The following is a 23,903-nucleotide window of genomic DNA, read 5'->3' on the forward strand; positions in this document are numbered from 1 at the left end:
GGAAGATAGTGGTAATAGAATGAACAGAAGCAGAGGACAGTGGCACTTCCCTGCATATAGCAGTGGCAGGTTTAGACATGACAGGTTTGTATACACAGAAGCATATTGATTAACATAAGGATACTGTATATCCACTTTTGTATGCATGCCATGTTGCATATGGACTCATTTGGACAGGTCATACGCCACAGGGACCACAATCACAGCCTATGGAAGCATCTGTTACTGGTTGTGCTTGATGGTTATAAATTTATAGATACTTATAACATGCAAATGCACATATTGATAATGGAAGGGTGTTAAGTGATGGGTTTAAAGAGCTATTATTAGTCTACAAGTGTCATTGTAGTACAGTTGGGAAGTACAGCAAGCCGTGAAATACACTGAGTAGCTGAAGCAGAGGAAAAGGAGTTAGGTTAAAATTAAAATGGTGCTTTTTAAAGAGCTGCAGTTGCCAGGCTACTGACACTGCTGTTTTGTCTGTGGTGCGACACAATGCTGTCTTTTCTCCTGCATCTGTAGTAACTGCATTATTCTATGAACATCAAGGTTTAGTTCCTTCATCTGTCAAGTGAAGTGATTTCATTCTACACCAGAAAAATATTTTCCTTTTTTGGGACAGCAAGGTACTGGAATGAACATGGAAATCCTAAAATGATTTACAAAAAGTGACACCTGTGCTAAGGTAGTGATTATTAGGCATTTATGTTTAAGGTATTGATATTAAGCCATGGTATGTATCTAGTCCATTCAGTTGTTATTTTTAAATAATATTTATGATATGCAAAATTTAATGTTGCTGGCTGGGTTTTTTCTTTTTTTTTTTCTATATTTAGCAACAAGGAAGGACTTAGAATGTTGCTGCTTGTGCCAAATGAAAAGAAAGGCTTTTGTTGACCTCCCTCTATTTTATCTCCTTGGAAACTGCAGGCATCCTCTGATAGCTTTCCCAGTGTGGTATACATTTTCTACATGCACAGGGTTTTATAGTGTTTACTCAGGAGCTCAATATAATTACTCATACATCCTTATTTTGAAATAAAATACTTTTTTAAAAAGTATGAAAAATGTAGAAAAATGCACCATATGTGAAATCATATATATATATATATTAACTTATGCTTTTTACTTTTTTGCTTTTTTACTCAGGCCATTCTGATGAGTGCTCCTTTCTCCCTTATACTATAAGTATGCTTAACAGACAGCTATAATATCTGAAAAGACCTGCAAGAAACTGCTTTAATGCCTGATACTTACAGCAGAGTAAGTTAGTATGCCACACAACTGTCAATTCTTCCAGATACTATCATATTGAATTTCAAAACAAATGCTTCCTTTCGTAAAATGGTATATAGCTCTTTACAAGGAGCAGGAAATATTAACAAAATTTGTTTAAAACAACAAATATTAATAAATAAAGTGTAAATTCCTTTCTGCAATACAGTTTAGAGTATTTTACATATGTATCTGGTTTTACATATACTTTAATAGGAAAAGCCTAGATGAAGAATCAAAATTTAGGAATACTTATTGAGCATGAATTCTTAACTCAGTGAAATAACAATATGGTACAAAGCAGCATTTTTCATCTAAAATTCAAAAATTTAATCTATTAACAGGAATTTTTTTATACAGATTACAACAGAATCCTACAAGACAAATCTGTTGTTACACTGAAACATTTGTTGAATTCTGTTTTAGCATCTACAAGAGATCTTAGCTTTACAATCAATTATACCTGTAATCAAACTGAAAATCAAACAAGATTTAGGGTTATATTTTCTTACAGGTTGATTAGATCAGGAACCCTTAGCTCCCATATGAGAAAGTAAAAGAGAGCATGTGTAAAAAATGAGAGAAATCTGTCATTATTATGAAGTAAATATTTGTGCACTCTTAAGATCTAAACAGCTAAGAACTTTTAAGCACTTATGTTATAGTGGTTTGTAGGTGGTAAACCTACAAACTAAACCTATGATACTCTAATATTTTACATCTTATTCTCCTCTGTTTCACCATGGCTATTTTTACTACATCTTATCAGTTTGCTGACACATCTAGCATTTTAATTATTGTTTTTGCTGGAATCACGAGCAGAAACCAAGTGTTCTGGTTCCTGGTATTCTGTGCTTTTGTAAAATAGTTATGTAATCAAATGGGTGATTTTAATTTCTGAAAAATTGATTGTTAGTGGAGCCAGTTATTTTTTCTTGGAGACTGGAAAAAGTCTATGTTCTGAATGCCTCAATCCAATTATTTCTGTATCTATGTTATTGATACTTTAGTTGCAGGGGTGGGGGGATCTCTGGAACTTGAATTTTTACTGAACAGTAAAAGAACACTAAATGACAAAATTAGAACTTCGTAGGCTATTGTTGTCACTTTGTGGTGATGATGATTCTTTAAATAGTTGGATAAATTTCTTTCTGTGGGACATATAAATCATAGCATGGATTGCAAAGGAACTGCAAGGTGATACAATTTATGGAAGTGTTCTCTCTTGAATCTTTATTTGGTGCAGAAGTCAAAGGAATATTAACAGAAAGGAAGTCTAATAGTCAAAGAACCACTCTGCCGCAAAGCTATCCTGTAACTTGTTTTTCTGTCTATTTCTGTTCTGCTGTTGCACATTCTCTTTTACCAACATTTTCAGAGGTTAAAGATGAGTGTTTCAGTTCCTTCAGGCATTTAGTGCTCAGACAGAATCTAGAACTAGAGACAGTGATATCTTTGAGATGATCAGTCTTAAACATTTAATCTGATCCTGATATTCTGCTAAAGAAGCACACAAAGTAAGTCTCTCTGAATTTATTTTTTTTTAATTTCACATTTTCCAAAGTGAGAGAGACATAATTTCATGGAGTTTGCCACCTGTTCATCACTATTTATCTGCCAAGCAGATACCCCAACCCAAGTAGATTAGAAAAAAATAGAATTGAAATTAATAATTCAATTTTAATTTCACTGCTTGTATATATGCATTAAAATGAAATTTAAATAATATTTTCATAAGCTTGATTCCTTTAGGTAATATAGATAGATTATTTCTACACTTGTGCAAAGCTTTTTTGTATGTCTTAATACTAATATCATCCAGAAAAATATTTTCCCCTCTATATGTTTGATATCAAGTAGGTCAAGAGTGATCTACAGCAACATATTTGTCCTATACAGCAATGCATTGCAGTTGTTCCCTCAAAATACTTGAATGCATTTCAAGTCTCATTTCTTTTTAATTACCTTTCATCTGTGAAGCTTGAAAATGTACCTAACACTTGGTAGATTTAACATCACTCTTCTTGTCTTTTAGAATTATAATCTTAGCTCTTTGACCTGAAGATATCATCCTCCATACTCCATGTAATGTTTTTCTGTGTAACGTCCCTCAGTTGGTTAATCTATCCACAGCATAAATATGGATCTAAATGAGACATTTTGTTACTAAGTAACATGTTGACAGTATTGTCAATCAGATGTGGCTGGATAGATATGATTGGTCTGGCCCCGCAATGTATTTCTTGCATTTTTATGTTAAAGTCAATGATCTCCCTCTGAGCACAGCTGGTAGTATGAGATTTGTTTAGGACATTGATGTCATAGTTTGCTATACAGTAATGTTACACTAAGCTTTGCCTTTGTTTTTTCACTCCTTCAACATTTTTGTTAAACAGTAATTATTAAGAAAATTTAGAAAGCTTTCCAGAAAGGATAATGATGATATGCACTACATAGTTGTTTTATGCTAGTGGTTTGGAGACCTTTTTACAGGTGTTGCTTTTACTTAAAACTCTTAGCATGTGGTTTATTTTGTCTGGCTGTCAGTGAGAGATGAATGGGAGAGCAGAGAGGGCATTAAACTATAATATAAAAAGCATTGAACCAAAACACAGAAGAAAATGCAAATGATGAACAGTTTCAGGTAATACAAATCAAGAACTATTCCAGTATTCATTTGCTGTTTCCCTTCCCCCTTGCACTCCCTTTTTCCCCCTTCCAAATTGATTCTTGTGAATGGTATTCAAGTCCCTTTCTTCTGTAGCACTGCAGCCTCTCAACATCTGCTTGGATTTATTTTGGGTACATTCATTTGTACCTCAGGCTAGTTATATTTTTGAGTTAGATATGTATAAATTATTTATGGAAACAAAAACTATTATTCTGTATTATTAAAGAGTATTATTCTGTTCAACATTTTGTCATCTTGTCTAATGAATTTCTATTTTAAAGGCAAAAATGTCACGGGTTAAGCAAGTGGGTCTTCTAGCTGCTGGATGTCAGCCATGGAACAAGGATATATGTGCTGCTAGTGGGGACAGATTTGCCTACTGTGCTACCCTTGCTATTTATATTTATCAGGTAAGATTATTCTAGTTTTTCAGATTAGTTGCACTTTTATGTTGTTGTTCATCTCAGTTTGAACCCTTTCAGTAAATGTTTCTGCAATGCTTTTGAAAGTATGATAGCTGTTGAGCTGTAAAGCTCAATCTTCCATTCAAAGTATTCCTGAAGCTGTATGTGTCAAGAATTATTTTTAAAAGACAGGGTCACAATCCAGCATGCACTTAAGATGAAGTGCAGTGATAGAAGAGAGGGTTCTGAGAGAGAAATGAAGCAATTCCATGGTTTCATTTGAAGCTGTAGTATGACAGTATTCTTTTACATGGTGTTTTAAACTGCTTCAAAGTTGGGGATTCCAAAGTTGTGGCCCACCTTTATTTGACTTGAAATCTGAACCGCTCAGCACTCTTGTTCTCTCAAGTGTGCAGTTACTGCACATCAACACCTTACTAAAAAATAGAATGCTGTGACCTGGGATTTTCAGATTGAGAAATGTGTAAGGAAACAAAGGATGCACTTTAACTGCATGAGTTATACAGCTTATAGGATTAAAATAAACAAAATTTATCGTGTCATGTTTGGACATGTAATTTTTTTTTCCGTTTTTATCTGTACTACGTGATTTGAAAAATGAGAAGGATTTCAAACTCATTTGCATATTCTATCCTGTTTAACTTCTTGGAGATTACTAAATGACTGTTACCATGCCTATAAATAAACTATTTTAGGGTTGTTGAAGTACCCAGGGTTGCTGGGTACAGAGTGGCTGGAGAGCAGCCAGGCAGAAAGGGACCTTGGGGTACTAATTGACAGGAAGCTCAACATGAGCCAACAGTGTGCCCAGGTGGCCAAGAAGGCCAATGGGATCCTGTCCTGTATCAAAAATAGCGTGACCAGCAGGACCAGGGAAGTGATCCTTCCCCTGTACTCTGCATTGGCGAGGCCACACCTTGAGTACTGTGTTCAGTTCTGGGCCCCTCAGTTCAGAAAGGGTATTGAGGTGCTGGAGCGGGTCCAGAGAAGAGCAACAAGGCTGGTGAAGGGATTGGAGCACAAGTCCTATGGGGAGAGGCTGAGGGAGCTGGGTTTGTTTAGCCAGGAGAAGAGGAGGCTCAAAGGTGACCTCATCACTGTCTATAACTACCTGAAGGGAAGTTCTAGCCAGGTGGGGGTTGGTCTCTTCTCCCAGGCACTCAGCAATAGGACAAGGGGGCACGGGCTTAAGCTCTGCCAGGGGAAATTTAAGTTTGATATCAGAAAAAAATTCTTTACAGAGAGAGTAATCAGGCATTGGAATGGGCTGCCCAGAGAGGTGGTGGATTCACCATCCCTAGAGATTTTTAAACACAGATTGGACGTGGCGCTGAGTGCCATGATCTAGTAAATGCACTAGAGTTGGACCAAGGGTTGGACTCGATGATCTTGGAGGTCTTTTCCAACCCAATCGATTCTATGATTCTATGAAAGTTATTAATAAAATTTAATAGTGTACAAGAGGATAGACTGTTAGTACTAGCTGAGCTAACTGGATATTTGACAACTTTTCTGTCCAAGTCAAATGTATGAGAATTTAATTTATTGAGATGCGAAGTACTAGCAACTCTTAAATGCACCATAAAATCATCTGTAAGTCTAGTACTGTTATATGAAGTATTTGCCAACCCAACAGTAGTTAAAGTGAGTTTACAAAAAATGTATTTCTGAAATGCATTTTGCTATTTGTTTAGTTGGATCACCGATACAATGAATTCAAGCTCCATGCGATTATGTCTGAACATAAGAAGACAATCACAGCCATATCTTGGTGTCCCCACAACCCTGACGTGTTTGCAAGTGCCAGTGCAGATAGTTTAGTGATTATGTGGAATGTGAATGAACAGAAAGTTGTGGCCAAGCTGGACGATACAAAAGGTATTTCAAACAAGGAGACTTATTTGATCTATACAGCTTTTTAATCCACAGGTATGAGCAATACTGATATAGTGTAAAGCACTATAAGCGTAAGTGTAAAGCACTTGTTAGGCAAGAGGTTTAATAATTGTCCAACACAGTATTCTTGTCAGATTTGTTTCAGTTCATTTTAGAAAATAAGGATAATGTGTTTGAGTGGATTGCTGTGAACCATTTTGTAAGTGGTAAGGACAGAGGTTATTTTTTCTAAAATACTTGAACACCTCAAGAATTAACTTTTTAGCAATTTATTGTTGAGCAGGAGAAAAAAAAACACAGCACAGTATTTTCATCATTGTATAAAAGGGTAAATAATTACATTTTAATAACTTGTGTGTTTTCAGGATAACTCTACCTAAGTGAAAACAAAAAAGAAATAAAAGGTAGCCTTCAACAGATTCAAGTATAAATTATCAGTGAATTTGAAAAACAGCTTTTGTTAAAATGCCCCAACACTTCTCTACCTGAATCTTCTCTCAGGACTTGAAACTGCTGATTTGGTAATTCTAATACAAGTCTAGGGTATTAAGTGTCTGTATTTGCAGTTATCTTTCCCTGCCCAATTCTGATTTTTTCCCTTGGTCAAAACCAGTACCTACTTACAGTCAATCTCAACAGATGTTCTTGACCCCTACATTTGTATTCTTGGAAAATGAGCACAACCCAAGAACAGTCAGAATCTCAGGATCTAACAAGCCATTTTGGGACTCCCTACTCTGTTCTCTCCAGAGCATTTTAGGATACCACTGAAAATCTTGTACATCTTGAGTATCCTTCAAAAGGAAACCCCACACTGATTTCATTTATTCTGAAAGAAATATTGCATCAGTTTATGCCTTAATATAAAAGCTGATACTTATTTTTCAATACAATGCTTGTTTGAAGATCGACGTCAGACAATGCACATGAAAAAAGTGTGGCTATTATTTGAATCTTTTTTAAAACTAATTTACTTTTAGGACAATATGTTTAAAACTCTAGTTAATGACTCTTTTTCTCTTTTTAATGCTCCATGTAGAAGTATCTAACTACAGTTTTAAATTTTCAGCTTGAGGACTTTGTCTTACCGTTTATTCCTTCAGGCATACATTATTAGGCTATGGGATTAATGACGCATGGAGATATTGAGGTCAAAATTCTTGAACTGGAATACCTACAGTTAGGTATTAGGCAACTGAATTAAAACTGTCATATATACAGAAGGAAGCTATCAAAAGTTCCCTTTGATTACAGAAGTAGCTTTCCAGTTTTGTCACAAATATCTGGCTGTCATATATTTATCTATAAATTTTGTTGTGTTTTGCAAAAATCGGCATTTTGAAGTTCTCGATATTTTACTAACTTAGTAGCAAATAGCTTACAGTAAAACATAGTGGTAAATGAAATTCTGAATAAATTAAAGTATTGTTAACACGATCAGCCTTATTCTCGTTCATATGCATGTTTGTCTTTGGCACTATTGAAATATAGTATCATAAAATACAGCCCATCAAAGTAGTATTAAAGTGATTTGGGAAATAATTTTACTCCTTGCCTATGTAAATGTCTACTTTACACCATGAGATGTTCACACAGTTGTCTAAATTTCAGTCTAATAATTTTTATGTAGGGCAATTATTCTACAGTTTTACAAGGTAATTGCTGATACTATGTCAAGGAGTACTATAATGAATTTCATATCTTGGTTCTTATAAGGTTTATCTGTATGTTTCAGGAATTCCTGCGTCACTTAGCTGGTGCTGGAATGCAGGTGATGCAGTTGCATTTGTATCCCACAGAGGTCCATTGTACATTTGGACTATCTCAGGACCTGACAGCGGGGTAACTGTACATAGAGAAGCACATAGTTTCTTGTCAGATATCAGTCTCTTTAGATGGCATCCAAAGAAAAAAGGAAAAGTGGTATTTGGACATACTGATGGAAGCCTATCTATTTTTCAACCAGGTAAAAACTGCTGTGGTCAAATATTTTGGTTTTAGTGTATATATATATATATATATGTATATGTGTCTTGTTTCTTTATATGTATATAATTCTGCACTTTTGTTCATTTAGATTTTAGAATGTAGGTACATGCATAAAACTCATTCTTAATTCATAGTATTCCTTCTTCTCCCATATCACAAAAATATGTTTTCTTAAATATGGGATGCAGAGCATTTCCTTTACATCTCCTTCCTTTTGTGACCAAGCTAACACTGCAGCTTTTGACAACTACAATAAATATTTTTTTTTTCTTTTTGAGAATGATAACGGCCACGATCTTCTACTGAACTATATTGCCCTGCAAGTTTATTCTTTTGAACTGAATGACTTGAATCTTTCACTTAGTTTCCTACATTTCATTTGTCCTGGACTCCTCTGCTTCATATTCTAGAGTTCTTGCTTCATATTCTAGAAAAAAAAAAGTTGTTTAGAATTCCACTTTCTTAAAATTATTCAAGAAAAGGATTACACTTTCTGTTGAATCATATTAAGTGCTTTTTAAACCCCAATACAATTCTTATAGTGAAATAGATTTTCATTAAAAAAACCCTAAGGAATGTTTTAGTCAAAATATATCTAAAAAGATCCATGGATCTGCAGAGATCTACTTACAAATGCATTGTCAGAACTGAGTAGAACATTCTACTATGTGGTATCAATTAGTACAACAAATTCAGATGCTTTCAAAAAGAGCAGCCATAGAGCTGTTTAAATAATTAAATTCAAAGTATTGTATTCTTGTAATTAAGACAATGGAGCCATCATAATGACTTTGAAAGAACACAGACCAGTATTAGTTTTCTTTTAACTTGTTTTCTTTATAGTACTAGAAAAAGACAAAGGATTTGCTTAGATGAAAACATAGATGTGTTTGAGAATAGATCATGAAAATTTTGGTGAACAGATAAATTCATTAAAATACATGTCAAAACTACATAATGTTGAAAAATAGATTGTAACGCAATAAAATAGAAGCACCCTTGTGGTTACACTTTCATAAATTGCTTTAATGTGTGTCAACGTTCAGATACAGTTGAAAACTTAGCTCATCCAAATTAACTGTTTTATCAACTGGGTTTCTAGTTTAGAATTTATAGTCAAAATTCATCTGAATTTTTTAACTAGTAACTTCTAAAAATTAACAATAACTAGAAGAAAGTGAAGTCAGTGGGGTGAATGTAGGCCTTCTGTTTAAAAAAAAAAAGCGGGAGAATGCAGGTAACACAAAGAATTGGTCCTTTACAGTAAGGAATAGACCCCCTAGGTTTTTTGCTTTGATATTGAAGTTCAGCCCTTATTTCCCCCATGTAAAATGACTTGTCTTTGGATCAGAACATACTTTGTCAACAAGTGAAGTCAATTTAACAAAATTACTATTCCTTACTTTTAAAGGTTTTGGTCCTTTTGTAGGAGAACCTGAGCATCCACAAGATTCTGCTGATTGCTTTAAAGTTCAGTGTGATTGACTCGCTAAAGGGTCTAGTATTTCTATTCTAGTGTGACTCATTGCTACATAATTAGCAGACTACACAACTTTTTTTTTGTTATTGTTACCTACTTAGGTTTTTCTCTCATGGCTATATTTTCTGTTTTAACTCTAGGCTATCCATTAATGTAGCAGAACATTTAGTGTGAGGAAAACAGAGGAATACAGTGCAGTCATAAATAGCCAAATGTTCTCAACTATTTTCTCTTTCATTTGTTTTCAAAATAAGCTGACTTAAATGACCTGTGACTCAGTTGCGTGATTCATAGTACTGATGTCTTCTTTTATTGAAAATTAAAATGTAACAGTGAGGGTTTTCAGGAGGTTTGCTTTTGGATTCTTTTGTGAAGCATGGATAAAACTGAATAGCTCCTAGATATTCATACTCTCCCACCTGTTGACTGTGCTTTCTTGAGACTGAAGTGTTTGAATATGGCTGGCTTCGATCACTTGAGGACTTTTACTTTTAGTTCTTGTATAGATATCAAAAAAATGACAGTTCTGCTTTGTTGTCAGTTCTTGTTTTGCACTTCAGTGTTGATTTTCAGTCAGCCAAAAAGGTGAACTTAAATGTAACCAGAAAACATTGATCAAAAAAGCAAGAATCCTAAATTTTTTGACAAATGAAAGCAATTATTTGATCATTTTTCTGATGGTATTCCCAATGCTTTGGAAAAGCAAAAATATTAAATGGAATAGTTTGTGGTATTAGTTGTTGGGCAGTCTTAAATTATTTCCCCCATTTCCAGTAAATGATTTTATAAATTCACCTTAGACAGACCGTGTGCTAATAGCATTTTACTAGAAAATCATAGTGAGAGCTATTTTAGTATTCAGAATGTCCCCTTAGTGAACAAAAACTTTTCAGCTTTTTTTAGCATATATCAGAATAGGTTTTGTTTTACATCAGTTACTAAGGAATATAGGTAGGTCTTGACAGTTACCATAATAAAAAAAGAATTGAAAAATACAGCTCTGTTTCTTTTGGACTGAACCTAAGACTAAGATCCCTCTCTCTGTAAAAATAAAAGTGTGAAATTAGTATGTTAAACAATTGTGGTTCTTGATTGTGTGGATCATCAAATGAAATATGTCTTTTTTGCCAGTGTCAAGTTAGATATTTAATGGCTTTTTTTTGCTACAAAATCTATAAATACTTCATAATTGCATACCTAGTTTTCAGAAGAAAAAAGGTCTGAAGGCTTCATAGAAACTTTTTTGAATAACACAGTTTTGTTCTAGTTCATACTGCCTTTATTTTGCCTGTGTGTGCTGTGGTGTGCAGATTTACTTACTGTCAAGTGACTGTATTTTAGGCTGTGCTGTGGGCCCTTACTCATGGAAATAGAACAATGATTTAACATACTTTCCTATAAAATTGTGTTAATGAACCTGACATCTTTTCTGCTATATTAAAAATAAAGTCTGATTAAGTGGAACCAGACTACTTTTAGTCACATTTCGCAAAGCCAGCTTCCTTAATTTCACTCATGCAGACAGTAGAGCAGGCTAGTGAAAATTTCAGGGAGAGATTAAGAATTATGTTTGCGAACCTTGTAACTATTGGAAGGATGTACTTGATTTAATTTTGAAATAATCTGTTTTCCTGTGCACTTAAAGGTTCTAAAAATCAGAAACATGTCTTAAGACCAGAGTCTCTTGAAGGAACAGATGAAGAGGATCCAGTTACAGCACTGGAGTGGGACCCTTTGTCAACTGACTACCTTCTTGTTGCTAATTTACATAATGGTATTCGACTGGTTGATTCTGAATCTCTGTCCTGTATCACAACTTTCAGTTTTCCCAGTTCAGCAGCATCTGTTCAGTGTTTAGCCTGGGTTTCTAGTGCACCTGGGATGTTTATAACTGGAGGTAAGACTTTTATACTAAGGTAATAAATACAGAACTGAGTCTTCAAAATTAGTACTCCAACTCTGATCTTTGTTTCTTAGCATTTCTACAAATGAAAACATAAAAGATCGCAACATAAAACTAGAAAATAATGTAAAACTAAACTGAGTTTTTACTTGTTCAGAATTTCTTGTGTCCATAAACAAATGACTTTATACTTTTTATATACTAAATAACATTGTACTAATGGATGTCACTTTGAAGATTTAAAAAATAAAAGGATCTATTTCCTTCCTCTTTTCTATGCCATAGACATTACTGCTCAAGTTGAATCCATGAATTAGAAAACTAAGACTGTGGGAATATTTTATTATGAGAAAGGTTCCATAGAATTTATCCATGTTTAAATAGCTACTCTTAATAGTCGTTATTATTAGTAATATTGCCATGGAGGTAAATGGATGATAAATAGGATATTACCATGGAGGTTGCACTAGATGATCTCCAGAGGTCCCTTCCAACCCTAACTATTCTATGATTCTATGAAGATGACAGTGACTGCTTATAAAATTCTTCTTAGGATTAGAAGTATAATTCATTGTTGTATTTTTCATAAATCAGTCCTTAAACCACATACCTCTGTGTTTTGTTTTCTTTGTTTATTTTTTTTAAACCTCAGATTCTCAGGTTGGTGTGTTACGTGTTTGGAATGTTTCACGTACAACACCTATAGATAATTTTAAGTTGAAGCAAACTGGTTTCCATGGTCTGCATGTGCTAAGTTCTCCTCCAAAGAAAAAGTGTAAGTGCAGTTTTGATTGTTATTTGTTGTAATAGCTGCTAGTTAACAAAATCTTGTTTATGAGTCTTATGTCCAAGTCAATCTAAGAAAATTTGGTCGGCTCTGTAGCTCTTAATTAAACAAAGTACCTCTGCTGCTAGTGGACTAGACAAATGCATAAAAGATAAAGCACTTTATAAGATCTTTCTTTAATAGGCCAGGCTTCATACTGGAATTCTTCATTTCTTTTGTTTTAAATCTCATTGGAATACAAAAAATTTTACTTTTTATAATTTTTACTTATTGAAGTAAGAAATAATGTTCTCTGTTTATGTCTTTTGCTTTATTTTGTTAAGCATTTTCATCACAGTATCCTACTAAAAATCACCATACATCTTCAACAAGTGAGGCTGTTCCTCCTCCAACTTTAACCCAAAACCAAGCATTTTCTCTTCCTCCTGGTCACATTGTCTGTTGCTTCATGGATGGTGGAGTGGGGCTTTACAACATGGGAGCCAAAAAGTGGGATTTCCTTAGAGATTTGGTATGGTTCATCTCTGTCTTTGAAATGGGGGTTTATTTGGCTTATGCCCTGTCTTCTAAGAGAAAAAAATGGGGAATGAAGTCTTTGCAGTACTGTAAAGCTGTTTCAGTCATTAAAAAGAGTAAATTTCTAGGAAACAAAATGACAGTTCTAAAGTTGAAAGTAATTCTTTATTGCAAGAGACTGAATTCTGTTGGAATTATTCTGGCAGATTCTTGTCATCCAGAAATAAAGATCTAAGGACTTGATGATTGTTTACTTGTCTGTTTCTTTGGTTTTAAGTAAGATGTTAATTTGGTATCCTCAGAAATATTATTAGGAGGGTTTTCTATATTTCAGAATAAAAATGCATGTCAAATCAGAGAGATATCTGGTGAGGTCACTCAATTTAAAATTGCAAAGACCGAATTGTTACATTTTTGTAGAAGCTGAAATTTGGATGGGTTTATCACATATTAGATGAGCCTCTTTTTCAGAGGGCATTTGGTTATTCTTGAGGATTTTTCTCTTTTCCTCTTTCCTAGTTCCCTTTTCATTGGGGAGGAAAAAAAATCAACCGTACTCCCACATGTGTTTCAATAGGGGCTGCGGGTTAGTGTTCTTTTTCCATTTTTATTGGATTTGGTCCTGTAAAGAAACTGAGGCTTAAAAAATAATTCTTACATATTACCCATGTTTCATATAGTTGACCACTTGAATTCTACAAATGCATGTATTAGAAAACAAGCAATTGACATGTGGAATTTCAAATGGATTGAAGTTTAAACTGCAACAGAGCATAGACTGCATCTAGAAACACAGAAAAATCAGTGAGATACAAGCAAATTTAGAATATGTTGAACATATAGAGCCTTACTTTTTTACTTTATACCAAAAAAGGCAAAATTATTTCTGTTTTGAAAAATTAACTTTTTGTTTAGTTTTTTTTAGATTTTAGCAGCTTAGTTCCAACAGAAAATGTTAACAAGTTCCTGGTGTTTTGTACCATGGTTTCAGGAAAGAGTTTTTCTGTCTTTAATAATGATCTCTGTAAGAGAGTACTGTTTTAGTCTAAGCTATTTTTTATCTTTTAATTTTGACTGCTGGGTCATAATATACAGGGGTTTTGGAACTCTTGGTTGACCTGACAGGTCAATTAAATACCATGTATTTTAGAGTTTGATCTAGAGGTGGTGTTATGAAAAAATCAAATGTAATAAAAATGGATTAAATATTTGTTTCATTTAAGGGACATGTTGAGACCATCTTTGATTGCAAATTCAAACCTGATAACCCTGATCTTCTTGCTACAGCTTCATTTGATGGCACAATAAAAGTTTGGGACATAAATACTTTATCAGCAGTTTATACATCTCCTGGTAATGAGGGGGTTATTTATTCCATTTCTTGGGCTCCAGGTAAGAATATTTTGCTTTATATCTAAATGTTCTTTGAATTAGCATTGATTGCAAAATTTGTCATTTAAAAGTATGAGTTGTAGGTAGAAGGGTATCTTGTAAGGTTTAACAAAACTAAATTGTCTTTGAAAATAGTAGAATTCAATGCTTCAGACCTTGGTGAGGCATACCCTTATGAGTACCTTACCATCCTGTCCAAAAGTTTGTGTCCCTCCCAGCCAGAATTTTTACTTCTTCTTTCACATCCCTTATTCCTAGACAGATCTTCTCTGCATTATACTTTATCCCTAATATATAATCCAATGCATGTCACCCTTAGTGTTTGGTCTCAGAAGACCCTTGAAAACAATGATTACTCTTCTTTCCCCTCCCCCCATCTCTCTTCTACCTGAATCTCTTCCTATTTTATATATTTACCTTGCTAAACTCCTCCTGCATAGACTGTCTTCTCTGCCTCTGCAGCCTGGAATATAACAGTCAAAACTTTCCTATAAATGTGCCATGTATAAGAAATATAGGAATATTGGGGTAGAGTCACTGTGGTGAGAAGAATTTGGTGGCTTTTGGATTAGGCCTGAATTCAGTTTTAAGGTTCTCGCTGTGTAATTATGTGTTCAGACTTTTGGCCCTGGAAAATGTGGTTACACATTCATGTACATTCTTGATGGACTTAGGTGCTGCAGTGGTGCAAGATTAAGAAAACTAAGTATTATTAGATGTTCCGTCACATTTTTATGATTTGTCTTAATACATAAGGAACTTGAAGGAAAATGCTCTAGTTGCTCCAACTTAGATTGACACTTTGAGATTGTATCTCTTCTTCAATTTGAGTCATATTCCTTATGGTCACTGTTTTCTTAAGGGCAAGACTTTCAACAGGCATTGAGAATACTTTTTACAGCAATACAACTTTTGCCATTCCTCAAAACAAAAATATAGAAAAACAGGTCAGGCTTTTTCTGAAACTGGTATTTGTGACTTGGTAGCAAATGCTGGCCTTAAACTATGGAGAACTCGTGTTTATGTGCCATATTACATTTATTCAATTTTAAGTAGCCACACAGTAAAGCAATATTGCCATTTTATAAGTCATTATGATGTTTTACAAATCTCTCTCTCTTTAAAGGAGATCTGAACTGCATAGCAGGTGCAACATCCCGAAATGGTGGCTTCATCTGGGATGTTCGAAAAGGAAAAATAATAACCAGATTCAGTGAGGTAAAATGAATTATTTTATTTGTCTATATAGTCATTCCCTCTAGTGTCAATAAACAGAGATGGGTCAAAGTTCATATGTTTTTAAAAGGTGCAGTAATATAAAAATCTATAGAATTGTGTGGGTCTTGGTTCACCTGTGTGGCAGAAGTATTTTTATTTCCTCATACTGGACTTTTGACGTGAGACTGATGAAGCACCAGATAATCTCCATTTTCTCAAAACTGGTCCTGTAGTGATACACAACAAAAGCATAGCTGGTTCCTTCTTAAACATGTAAATGTATATGGACATATAGACTCAGCATCAAAATGCAAACTGTGTTCTGTATTTTCAAACATAAGGCTTTCAGTCCCTGAAGTTTAGATCAATAAAGATCCATTTGCAGCTCACTAAACGTTATGCTTCATTTAGAATCTTGCCTTGTATTACTTGAAATCCATCCAGGCATTTTTAAGTCTTGAAATAGTAGCATAATTTTTATTGGCAGAAGGAGCTGTGTAATACTACATTGTAGTATTTTACACTGTTTTGTGTATTCTTATTATATAGCCATAATCTTCAGATTATACAGACATAATTAACTATGGCATCTCCATCAATGTACAAGGGATGCCCTTTAAGAAGTGAGTTGGGGTCTTGGAGAGAGGCAAGAGCAGAAAACAAATATACCTACTTACATTCAGGAATTCTGGGATTCTAACACTAATATTTACATTTGTGCTACTAAACATTTTTTGTGTAGCACTGATCCTGATGCATATCCCACTGAAGTTTTCTCATAGCACCACTTATATGCCCACTCACTTCATTATTCCAACAAGTGACTAAACTATATTCAGAATCATAGAATGAGTAAAGTTGGAAGGGGCCACAGTGGGTCATCTGGTCCAACCTCCCTGTTCAAGCAGGGTCATTCTGGAGCACAGTGCACAGGTTGTGTCCAGATGGTTCTTGAATATGTTCAGTGAGGGAGACTCTGCAACCTCTCTGGGCCATTTGTTTTAGTGCATGGTCACCCACACAGGAAAGTTCTTCCTGATATTCAAGTGAAACTTCCTATGCATCAGTTTCTGCCCATTGCTTCATGTCCTATTGCTTGGCATCACCAAGAAGAGCCTGGCTCCATCCTCTTGTTGCTTTCCCTTTAGATAGGCACCAGGGAGGTCCCCTCTCAGTCATCTCTCTTGAGGCTGAACAGGCCCAGCTTTCTCAGCCTTTCCTTGTAAGTGAGATGCTCCAGTCCTTAATCATCTTTCTTGCCATCCACTGGACCTGCTCCAGGATTTCCATGTCTCTCTTGTACTGAGTAGCCTAGGACTGGACAGAGCACTCCAGATGGGGCCTCCCCAGGGCTGAGTAGGGGGGCAGGATCACCTTCCTCAAACTGCTGGCAATGCTTTTCCTCATGCTCCCCAGAATACCATTGGCCTTCTTGGGCACAAGGGCATATTGCTGGCTCATGGACAGACTGTTGTCCAGCAGGACTCTCAGGTCCTTCTCCACAGCACTGCTCTCCAGCAGATCAGTCACCAGACTATACTGGTGCATGGGGTCATTCTTCCCCAGAGTCAGGACCCTGCCTTTGCCTTTGTTGAACTTTAGTAGGTTATTCTCCCCCCCATCTCTCCAGCCTGTTGAGGTCAGCCTGCAGGGCTGCACAGCATTCTGGGATATCAGCCAGTTCTCACAGCTTTGTGTCACAGTGAACTTGCTGAGGAAGCATCTGTCCCTTCATCCAAGTCATTGATGAACAAGTTAAACAGTACTGGGCCCAGCACAGGAGCTTGGGGAACACCACTAGTGACAGGCCTTCAACTAAACCATGTGCCACTGATCATGACCCTCAGGGATATCTACTGCTCTTCCCTCATCTATCCAGGTATTTGTTACATTGTAGAAGCCAATAAGATTGTTCAAGCATGATTTACCTTTTGTGAATCCATGCTGACTTTTCCTGATCACCTTCTTGTTACCCATGTGGATAGAGATGGCCTCCAGAATGAGGCACTCCATCACCTTTTCAGGGGTTGAAGTGGGGTTAATTGGCTGGCAGTTCCCTGGATCCTCCTTCTTTTCCTTTTTGAAGACTGGGATGAGATTTGTTTTCTTCCAGTTCTCAGGCATCTCACCTGATCACCACTGCTTTTCAAAGATGACTGTGAGCAGCCTCACTATGGTGTCCTCTGGCTCTCTCAGGAGTGGTGAGTTGATGCATCCTGTCAGGGATATATATTAATTTCAAGTGGTCTGGCCCTGCTTCCATCTCCTGTGTATTTCCTGCTTATGCTTGAGTAATGACAGGATTTCCTTGGTCATCCACACAGGTCTCTTTCCCACTTCACCTAATTTCTTGCTCATCAGAATGCAATGTTTTTCAGCCGGGAGGAAGTGACCCTTGAATATCTGCCACCTCTCTTGGACCCCTCTTCCCTACAGGGCATGTTCCCATGGGATTTTTCAAAGAAAATCCCTGAAGAGGCTAAAGGTAGCTCTTCTGAAGTCCATGATTGTATCTTACTTGCTGCCCTGTTTCTTCCTTGTCTCATGGTCACTACAGCCAGGGCTGCCTCCAACCTTCACATCTCTCACAAGGCCTTCCCTGTTTGTTAGTATGAGGTTGAGCAGCACACTGTTCCTTGTAGGAACCTCCACTACCTGTGACAGGAAGTAGTCATAAACACTTTAGGAACCTCCTGGACTGTTTATGGTTGTCTGTGTTGCTTCTCCAGCAGATGTCAGGTTAGTTAAAGTCCTCCACAAGAACTGGGATCTGTGACACTGAGACTGCTTCTAGCTGCCTGTAAAAGGCTTCACCTACTTCCTCCTTCTGATCAGGCTGCCTTGTAGCAAACACTCACAAAAGTGTCACCCTTACTAGTCTACCCTTTCATCCTAACCCATAAGCTCTCAACTTGTTCATCATACAGTCCAAGAGAGAGCTTGGTACATTCTTAGTGTTGCCTCACACAGGCGGCAGATTCACCAATGTGACTTCCTGGTCTGTCTTTCCTAAATGTTGTGTAGCCCTTCACCACAACATTGTGGTCATGCAAGCTATCCCACTGTGTCTCCATAAATGCAGTGAGGTCAAAGGGCTGTCAAAGAGCATCACACAGGTGTCTGATTCAGCCTACACTGTGGGCATTGGTGTACAGAGATATCTTTGATTGTGTCAATATCCCAGTGTGGGTGCAAAGGGATGTCCCATAGTCCTATTTAATGGTTACATCTTTGACTGCTTGTGCTTGCTCCAGCTATTCCCTCTTAAGCCTTGTTATACTAACAGAGGTTGCTGTTGTTCACCCCTTCCCTACACCTTTTCTCTGGTAAGCCTGCGCCTGTCCTCTTTCCAATTTAGTTTACAGCTCTCTCAACAAGCCCTGCTAAGGCTTACTGTTGTATAAAATAACCCATGATCAAAACCTCCAAAATTCTGTTGGTAAACTGGTCTCAAAGCCAGATGTTCATCTTGCCCCATCATTCTCTGCAACTGGCAAGGGCAGAAGAGAATCCAACTGGTGCGTCAGATCCCTTGACTAGTTGTCCGAAAGCCCAGAGATCATTCTTGATTACCCATAGCATTTTTTATTTAAGCTTCAGGTTCATATAGTTTTTGATTCCTTATTCTTCAGCTTGACCCAGTTTTGCCTCTTGGATCCTGGAGAATACAGCAGTTTTACTATCTATCTTCATAGTCCCAATTTTTGGACTTTCAAATATCCAGGATATATTGGGTATTGACTATAGTGTGGTTTTGTACAGTATACCTTACTGGGAGAAAAGGGATGAAGCCCATAGGGGAATAAAACAAAGTATATTAGTCAATTAGATGAGAGAAAAAGGGGTGAATTATTTCTTATTGATAGGTATTTTGCATTTTTTGAAGCATGGAAAGAATGGAATCTTCTGCATTGCCTGGAGTCATAAAGATTCCAAAAGAATAGCAACCTGCAGCAGTGATGGATTTTGGTGAGTGTTATTGGAAGAAAAAAAATTGCTAAATTCACTTCTCAACTAAATTCACTTCTCAAGTCTGTAAATTTTGACAGTACTATCAGTGACTGATTTTAAAGCTTTTCTTACTGGACAAAACTTGAATTATAGTAGCCTTCTGTACTTGTTAGGGTATGTTTTTCATTTTTTTAAGAAAAAATAAAGTAAATTGCAAAAGGAATAGTGTTTAAGGCAGTCTGATAGTGAAAATAAATACTGATTTTTATTTAGCTGAGAATGTCCTCCTACATTTCTTGTCTGTACAGGGCATTTTTCAAAAGCTGTCCAACTTTCCTTGTCTTAATTTTTTAATTTTTTAAAGTTTGTTGTTTCAAGGACTCGAAAACACTATTTTAGAGCAAAGTAATTACTATGTTATTATTACAGGAGTATAATACCTTATTTCTAAAAACATGTGAATGACCATTGGGACCAATTTTACATATATTATGTTTTAGTAACATTTTAAAAAACCTTCTTCATTTGTTTCCTCTGGTACTTGTGTCATTCCAGCTCAAACATAATAGGCATAAATTTTAGAAAACTATCATATTTTTTTGTTTTTCTTTTAACTTCTTAAAGATTTATTTGTCCCTTAAAGCCATAACTTCAACTTTAATTTTGGGCTATGAGGATCTTTTCAAGAAAGAGGTACTACAATGGACATCTTCTCAACGCCTCTGAAGGACCATGAACACTGAAATCTAGTTAGATATTTTCTTGGGAAATACATAGTTAGCCTTGTAGTTGAGGGGTTGATATTTTTTATAAATATTTCTCATATTCTTTCTGTATATATGTTTTTTTAAATCTGGCTTATTTGCACAGAATAAAACTTAATTTTGGGTAGCTTACTCAGAATGTTGTTTTCCTTACCATATTACATTGTAATTGTTTTCAGTATTATTCGAACCATCGATGGCAATGTTCTTCACAAGTACCAACACCCAGCTGCAGTGTTTGGCTGTGACTGGAGTCAAAACAACAAGTAAGTAAAAAAAACCCCAAAGAATTGACAGTATTTACTATTTAAATTGATTAAAAGTAAAGTAACACAAGTTATTTAGAATTTGATAATCCCTGTGATAGTAAAACACTGAAATTATCTGTTCCACAGTAGGATGTGCCTGTAGCAGCTCTGTATTCCCAGTATTATATTTCATTGACCACCGTAAACTTTTTTAACTTTCAAAGGAGGATCTTTTCATATATATAAGAGGAAAAAAAATCCCTAGGTGAATATATAATGGGGGGAAACAGCAGACATTCCATACCAGGAAAATGACTGCTAAGCTGAAGATGTAGCAGGCAACTAAATACACTACAGTATATGTTAATTTTGCAGATAATAATGGCATGAGAATTTTTTGTCTGATTTAATATATTTAATTGGATTATTAATAATTACTTTGTCTCTTGAAGAGACAAAGAAGAAGGAAAAAGATGCTATTTTTTAAAGTAAATTGCAAATTACACATCATATTTATTTTTAAATTAAAAAAGCATTGATCATCTCTGTGACCAAGGATTTTGATATTTGTATTTTGCAGAGATATGATAGCTACTGGTTGTGAGGATAAAAATGTTCGTGTTTACTACTTGGCAACCAGCTCTGATCAGCCACTGAAAGTTTTTACAGGGCATACTGCAAAGGTATTTCATGTACGGTGGTCTCCTCTGAGAGAAGGAATCCTCTGCAGTGGCTCTGATGACGGGTGTGTATTTCTGAACTGTTAGAAGACTTAAAACCTTAAGCAAAACTATTAGAAAATCTCAAGATCTTTACTTGTACTGGTGTTGGTACCTTCAAAAACTTTTTGAGTACATAATAGTCTAAATCTCTGCCTTGTTCACATTCAGGCTTTGCTGTTAGCTTTATATGGTATTTGGGCATCAGGATCTTTATCTAAAATTGTCACACTGCTATAGCAGTGCAAACTTTCCAAATGCTTTCCTGAGAGTTGGGTCAGTGACTGATACTGTTACTCTGAGGAATAATACAAGGAAGATACCACACACTTACATTATATCTAAAGAAACAGTTGCAAGACCTGTTCTTATTTGATATTTTTCAAAAGTATACTTAAGTAGAATCTGCAGAGATTTTTAATCAGTGCTAGATACTTCTGGTTTTTTGGTTTAATCACATCTTTTTGGGGGAGAACACTTAAGTCCATGGTAAGCAGGAGGAAGGATTTTTCTGTGATTCTAAGCTACTTCTCTGCAGAGTATGCAAAATATTTTTGTAAAGGATCACAAGTTTTGAGTATTGGCTTCTATTGCTTTTCCCATTATCACTGATTAGAGGTTTACGTGTGGAGCAAAATCTATTAGTTCATAGTGTAGTGGTTAATGACAGAAAACAACTTCACAGCAAACTTGACAGCAAACTACATTGAACAGGAGTGGCCCTAGAGTTGAACCTTGAGGAGCACTTCTGATGACCAGTTGCTAGCCAGATTTAGCCCCAATCATGACAACTCTGATTCCTGATGTTCATTCAGTCCTTCACCCAGTGTGCCATGAACCTGATTATCCCACCATTGGAGCAATTGTCCAGAATGATGCCATGCGGGACAATATCCAAACTTGTACTAAAATTGAGGGAAACTACCTCCAGCACCTTCACTTCAACCACTGGCCAGGGGACATTGTCATAGAAGGATATCAAATTAGTTAACTGGAACTTTCCCTTTCTGAACTCATGTTGACTGTGCCTGTGACTGATGATTGCATTATTGTTTAAATGCCTTCCAATAGTACCCAGCATGATCTCCACAATTGTTTCCAGGAACTGAGGTTAAACTAACATGTCTGTAATTTCCTGGATCTGTTAGAGGGCTGATAAAGCCACAGGAAGGAAAAAAATTACAGTTTTTCTTTGTTTTTATTTAATGTTTTTCCTCTTGAGAGTCCTAACAGAAAAAAATTATTACATGTGCAGGCATATGACCAACTTCTTTTCTCTCACTGACATGTAAGTTGATGGTGCATGTCAGATTTTGAAAGACTGTATGGTGGATACAATAGCTCCTTACCCTGGTGAATGGTCTTCAGTGTATTTTGTAACCCATTCTAAACTTGAAGGGCATTGGCTTCAACCTCTCCTTTTTCAACTTTTACATTTTGCAAATAAATATTCTTCTAAATTTGAAGCTTAGAATATTGCTGAAGTAGAGAGATAATTATATTTTGATAGGTGACTTGATGGACATTTGCCTTTTTTATCCTGTTTCAGTACCGTTCGTATATGGGATTATACACAGGATGCTTGTATAAATGTTCTTAGCGGACATACAGCTCCTGTACGGGGACTGATGTGGAATTCTGAAATTCCTTACCTTCTAATATCTGGAAGTTGGGACTATACAATTCGAGTCTGGGACACAAGAGATGGAACATGTTTGGACACAGTTTATGATCATGGTGCAGATGTATATGGTAATTTTTTTAATTTGTTTTATTTCTGTATTGAAATGCATTGTAATGTATTTTAAAATTTATAAAATATTTTAATCAAATGGGTTATTAGATAAACTTATTTGACTACATTTTTAAATGCCCTCTCTACTAGGATTATCATGTCATCCTAGCCATCCATTTACTATGGCATCCTGTTCTCGTGATTCCACTGTGAGACTCTGGTCATTGACACCTCTTATAAACCCTCTTCAAATAAATATCTTAGCAGATAGATGTTGGGATGATATTATTGGTAATACAGGTAAGCAAATTGTATATACCATTGTTTTCATTTCCTTTGTATTACTATTCTTATTCTTTTTTTCTTTGGTTGTTTATTTATTTTTTTTTTCATTTTCATGTGTGTGTTAGATCGTGCTGTGGAATCTGGTGCTCCTCCTTTGCTATGTGGTAAAGTTTCCAGGGATATTAAACAAGAATTGGAAAAATTGTCAGGAAATCCTCGAGGGAAAAAACTAAGGTGGTTTTCAGAATGTTTTTCAGTAAGTATTCTGCAAACCTAAGTATGTTGTCACTATGCATGACTTTCTCTTTTGAAATCAATCTCCAAAACTGAAATCTCTTTCTTTACCATTTTTTTCTCCCTTTTTGAATGGAGCTTAGAAAATATGTGGAAATAAGTTCTGTTTCTTAAGAGTTGTGTATATAAAAATGTTCATGACTGAATTTTGTCAGTTGTAAAAACCTTTTTTTTGCAAAGTGAAATTAGTGGGATAATTTAATTTTCGCTATGAAAGGTTTAATTTTACATAAATTATCTATTCAAGAAAATGAAAACAGGTATTTTATCAAACTACATTAGAGTTTTTAATTTTAACGTACCAAAAGGACATTCTCATCATTGGTAAGGTTTGAATTGCCCAAGTGTCTGTGCC

The 23,903-nt window shown here is 35.7% G+C and overlaps 1 protein-coding gene across 6 annotated transcripts in view; it reads left to right on the forward strand.

Moving 5' to 3' along the window:
- The window catches only part of WDR17 (WD repeat domain 17), a 54,836-nt gene that overhangs the window by 12,379 nt on the left and 18,554 nt on the right, over window positions 1-23,903 (forward strand). For 5 of the 6 annotated variants that reach the window (XM_071556268.1, XM_071556271.1, XM_071556265.1 and 2 more), the window contains exons 2-15: window positions 4,228-4,356; window positions 6,066-6,249; window positions 8,003-8,233; window positions 11,382-11,633; window positions 12,292-12,414; window positions 12,750-12,937; window positions 14,166-14,334; window positions 15,461-15,552; window positions 19,439-19,521; window positions 20,447-20,533; window positions 21,096-21,260; window positions 22,784-22,986; window positions 23,120-23,269; window positions 23,380-23,510. In XM_071556268.1, the coding sequence (XP_071412369.1) occupies window positions 4,234-4,356; window positions 6,066-6,249; window positions 8,003-8,233; window positions 11,382-11,633; window positions 12,292-12,414; window positions 12,750-12,937; window positions 14,166-14,334; window positions 15,461-15,552; window positions 19,439-19,521; window positions 20,447-20,533; window positions 21,096-21,260; window positions 22,784-22,986; window positions 23,120-23,269; window positions 23,380-23,510 (2,181 nt within the window). In that variant the 5' untranslated portion in view covers window positions 4,228-4,233. The remainder of the gene's footprint in view (window positions 1-4,227; window positions 4,357-6,065; window positions 6,250-8,002; window positions 8,234-11,381; window positions 11,634-12,291; window positions 12,415-12,749; window positions 12,938-14,165; window positions 14,335-15,460; window positions 15,553-19,438; window positions 19,522-20,446; window positions 20,534-21,095; window positions 21,261-22,783; window positions 22,987-23,119; window positions 23,270-23,379; window positions 23,511-23,903) is intronic. The other variant, XM_071556269.1, reaches the window with a different exon arrangement.

The sequence above is a fragment of the Pithys albifrons genome, chromosome 5 (assembly GCF_047495875.1).
Source record: "Pithys albifrons albifrons isolate INPA30051 chromosome 5, PitAlb_v1, whole genome shotgun sequence".
In the NCBI taxonomy this organism is placed as follows: domain Eukaryota; kingdom Metazoa; phylum Chordata; class Aves; order Passeriformes; family Thamnophilidae; genus Pithys; species Pithys albifrons.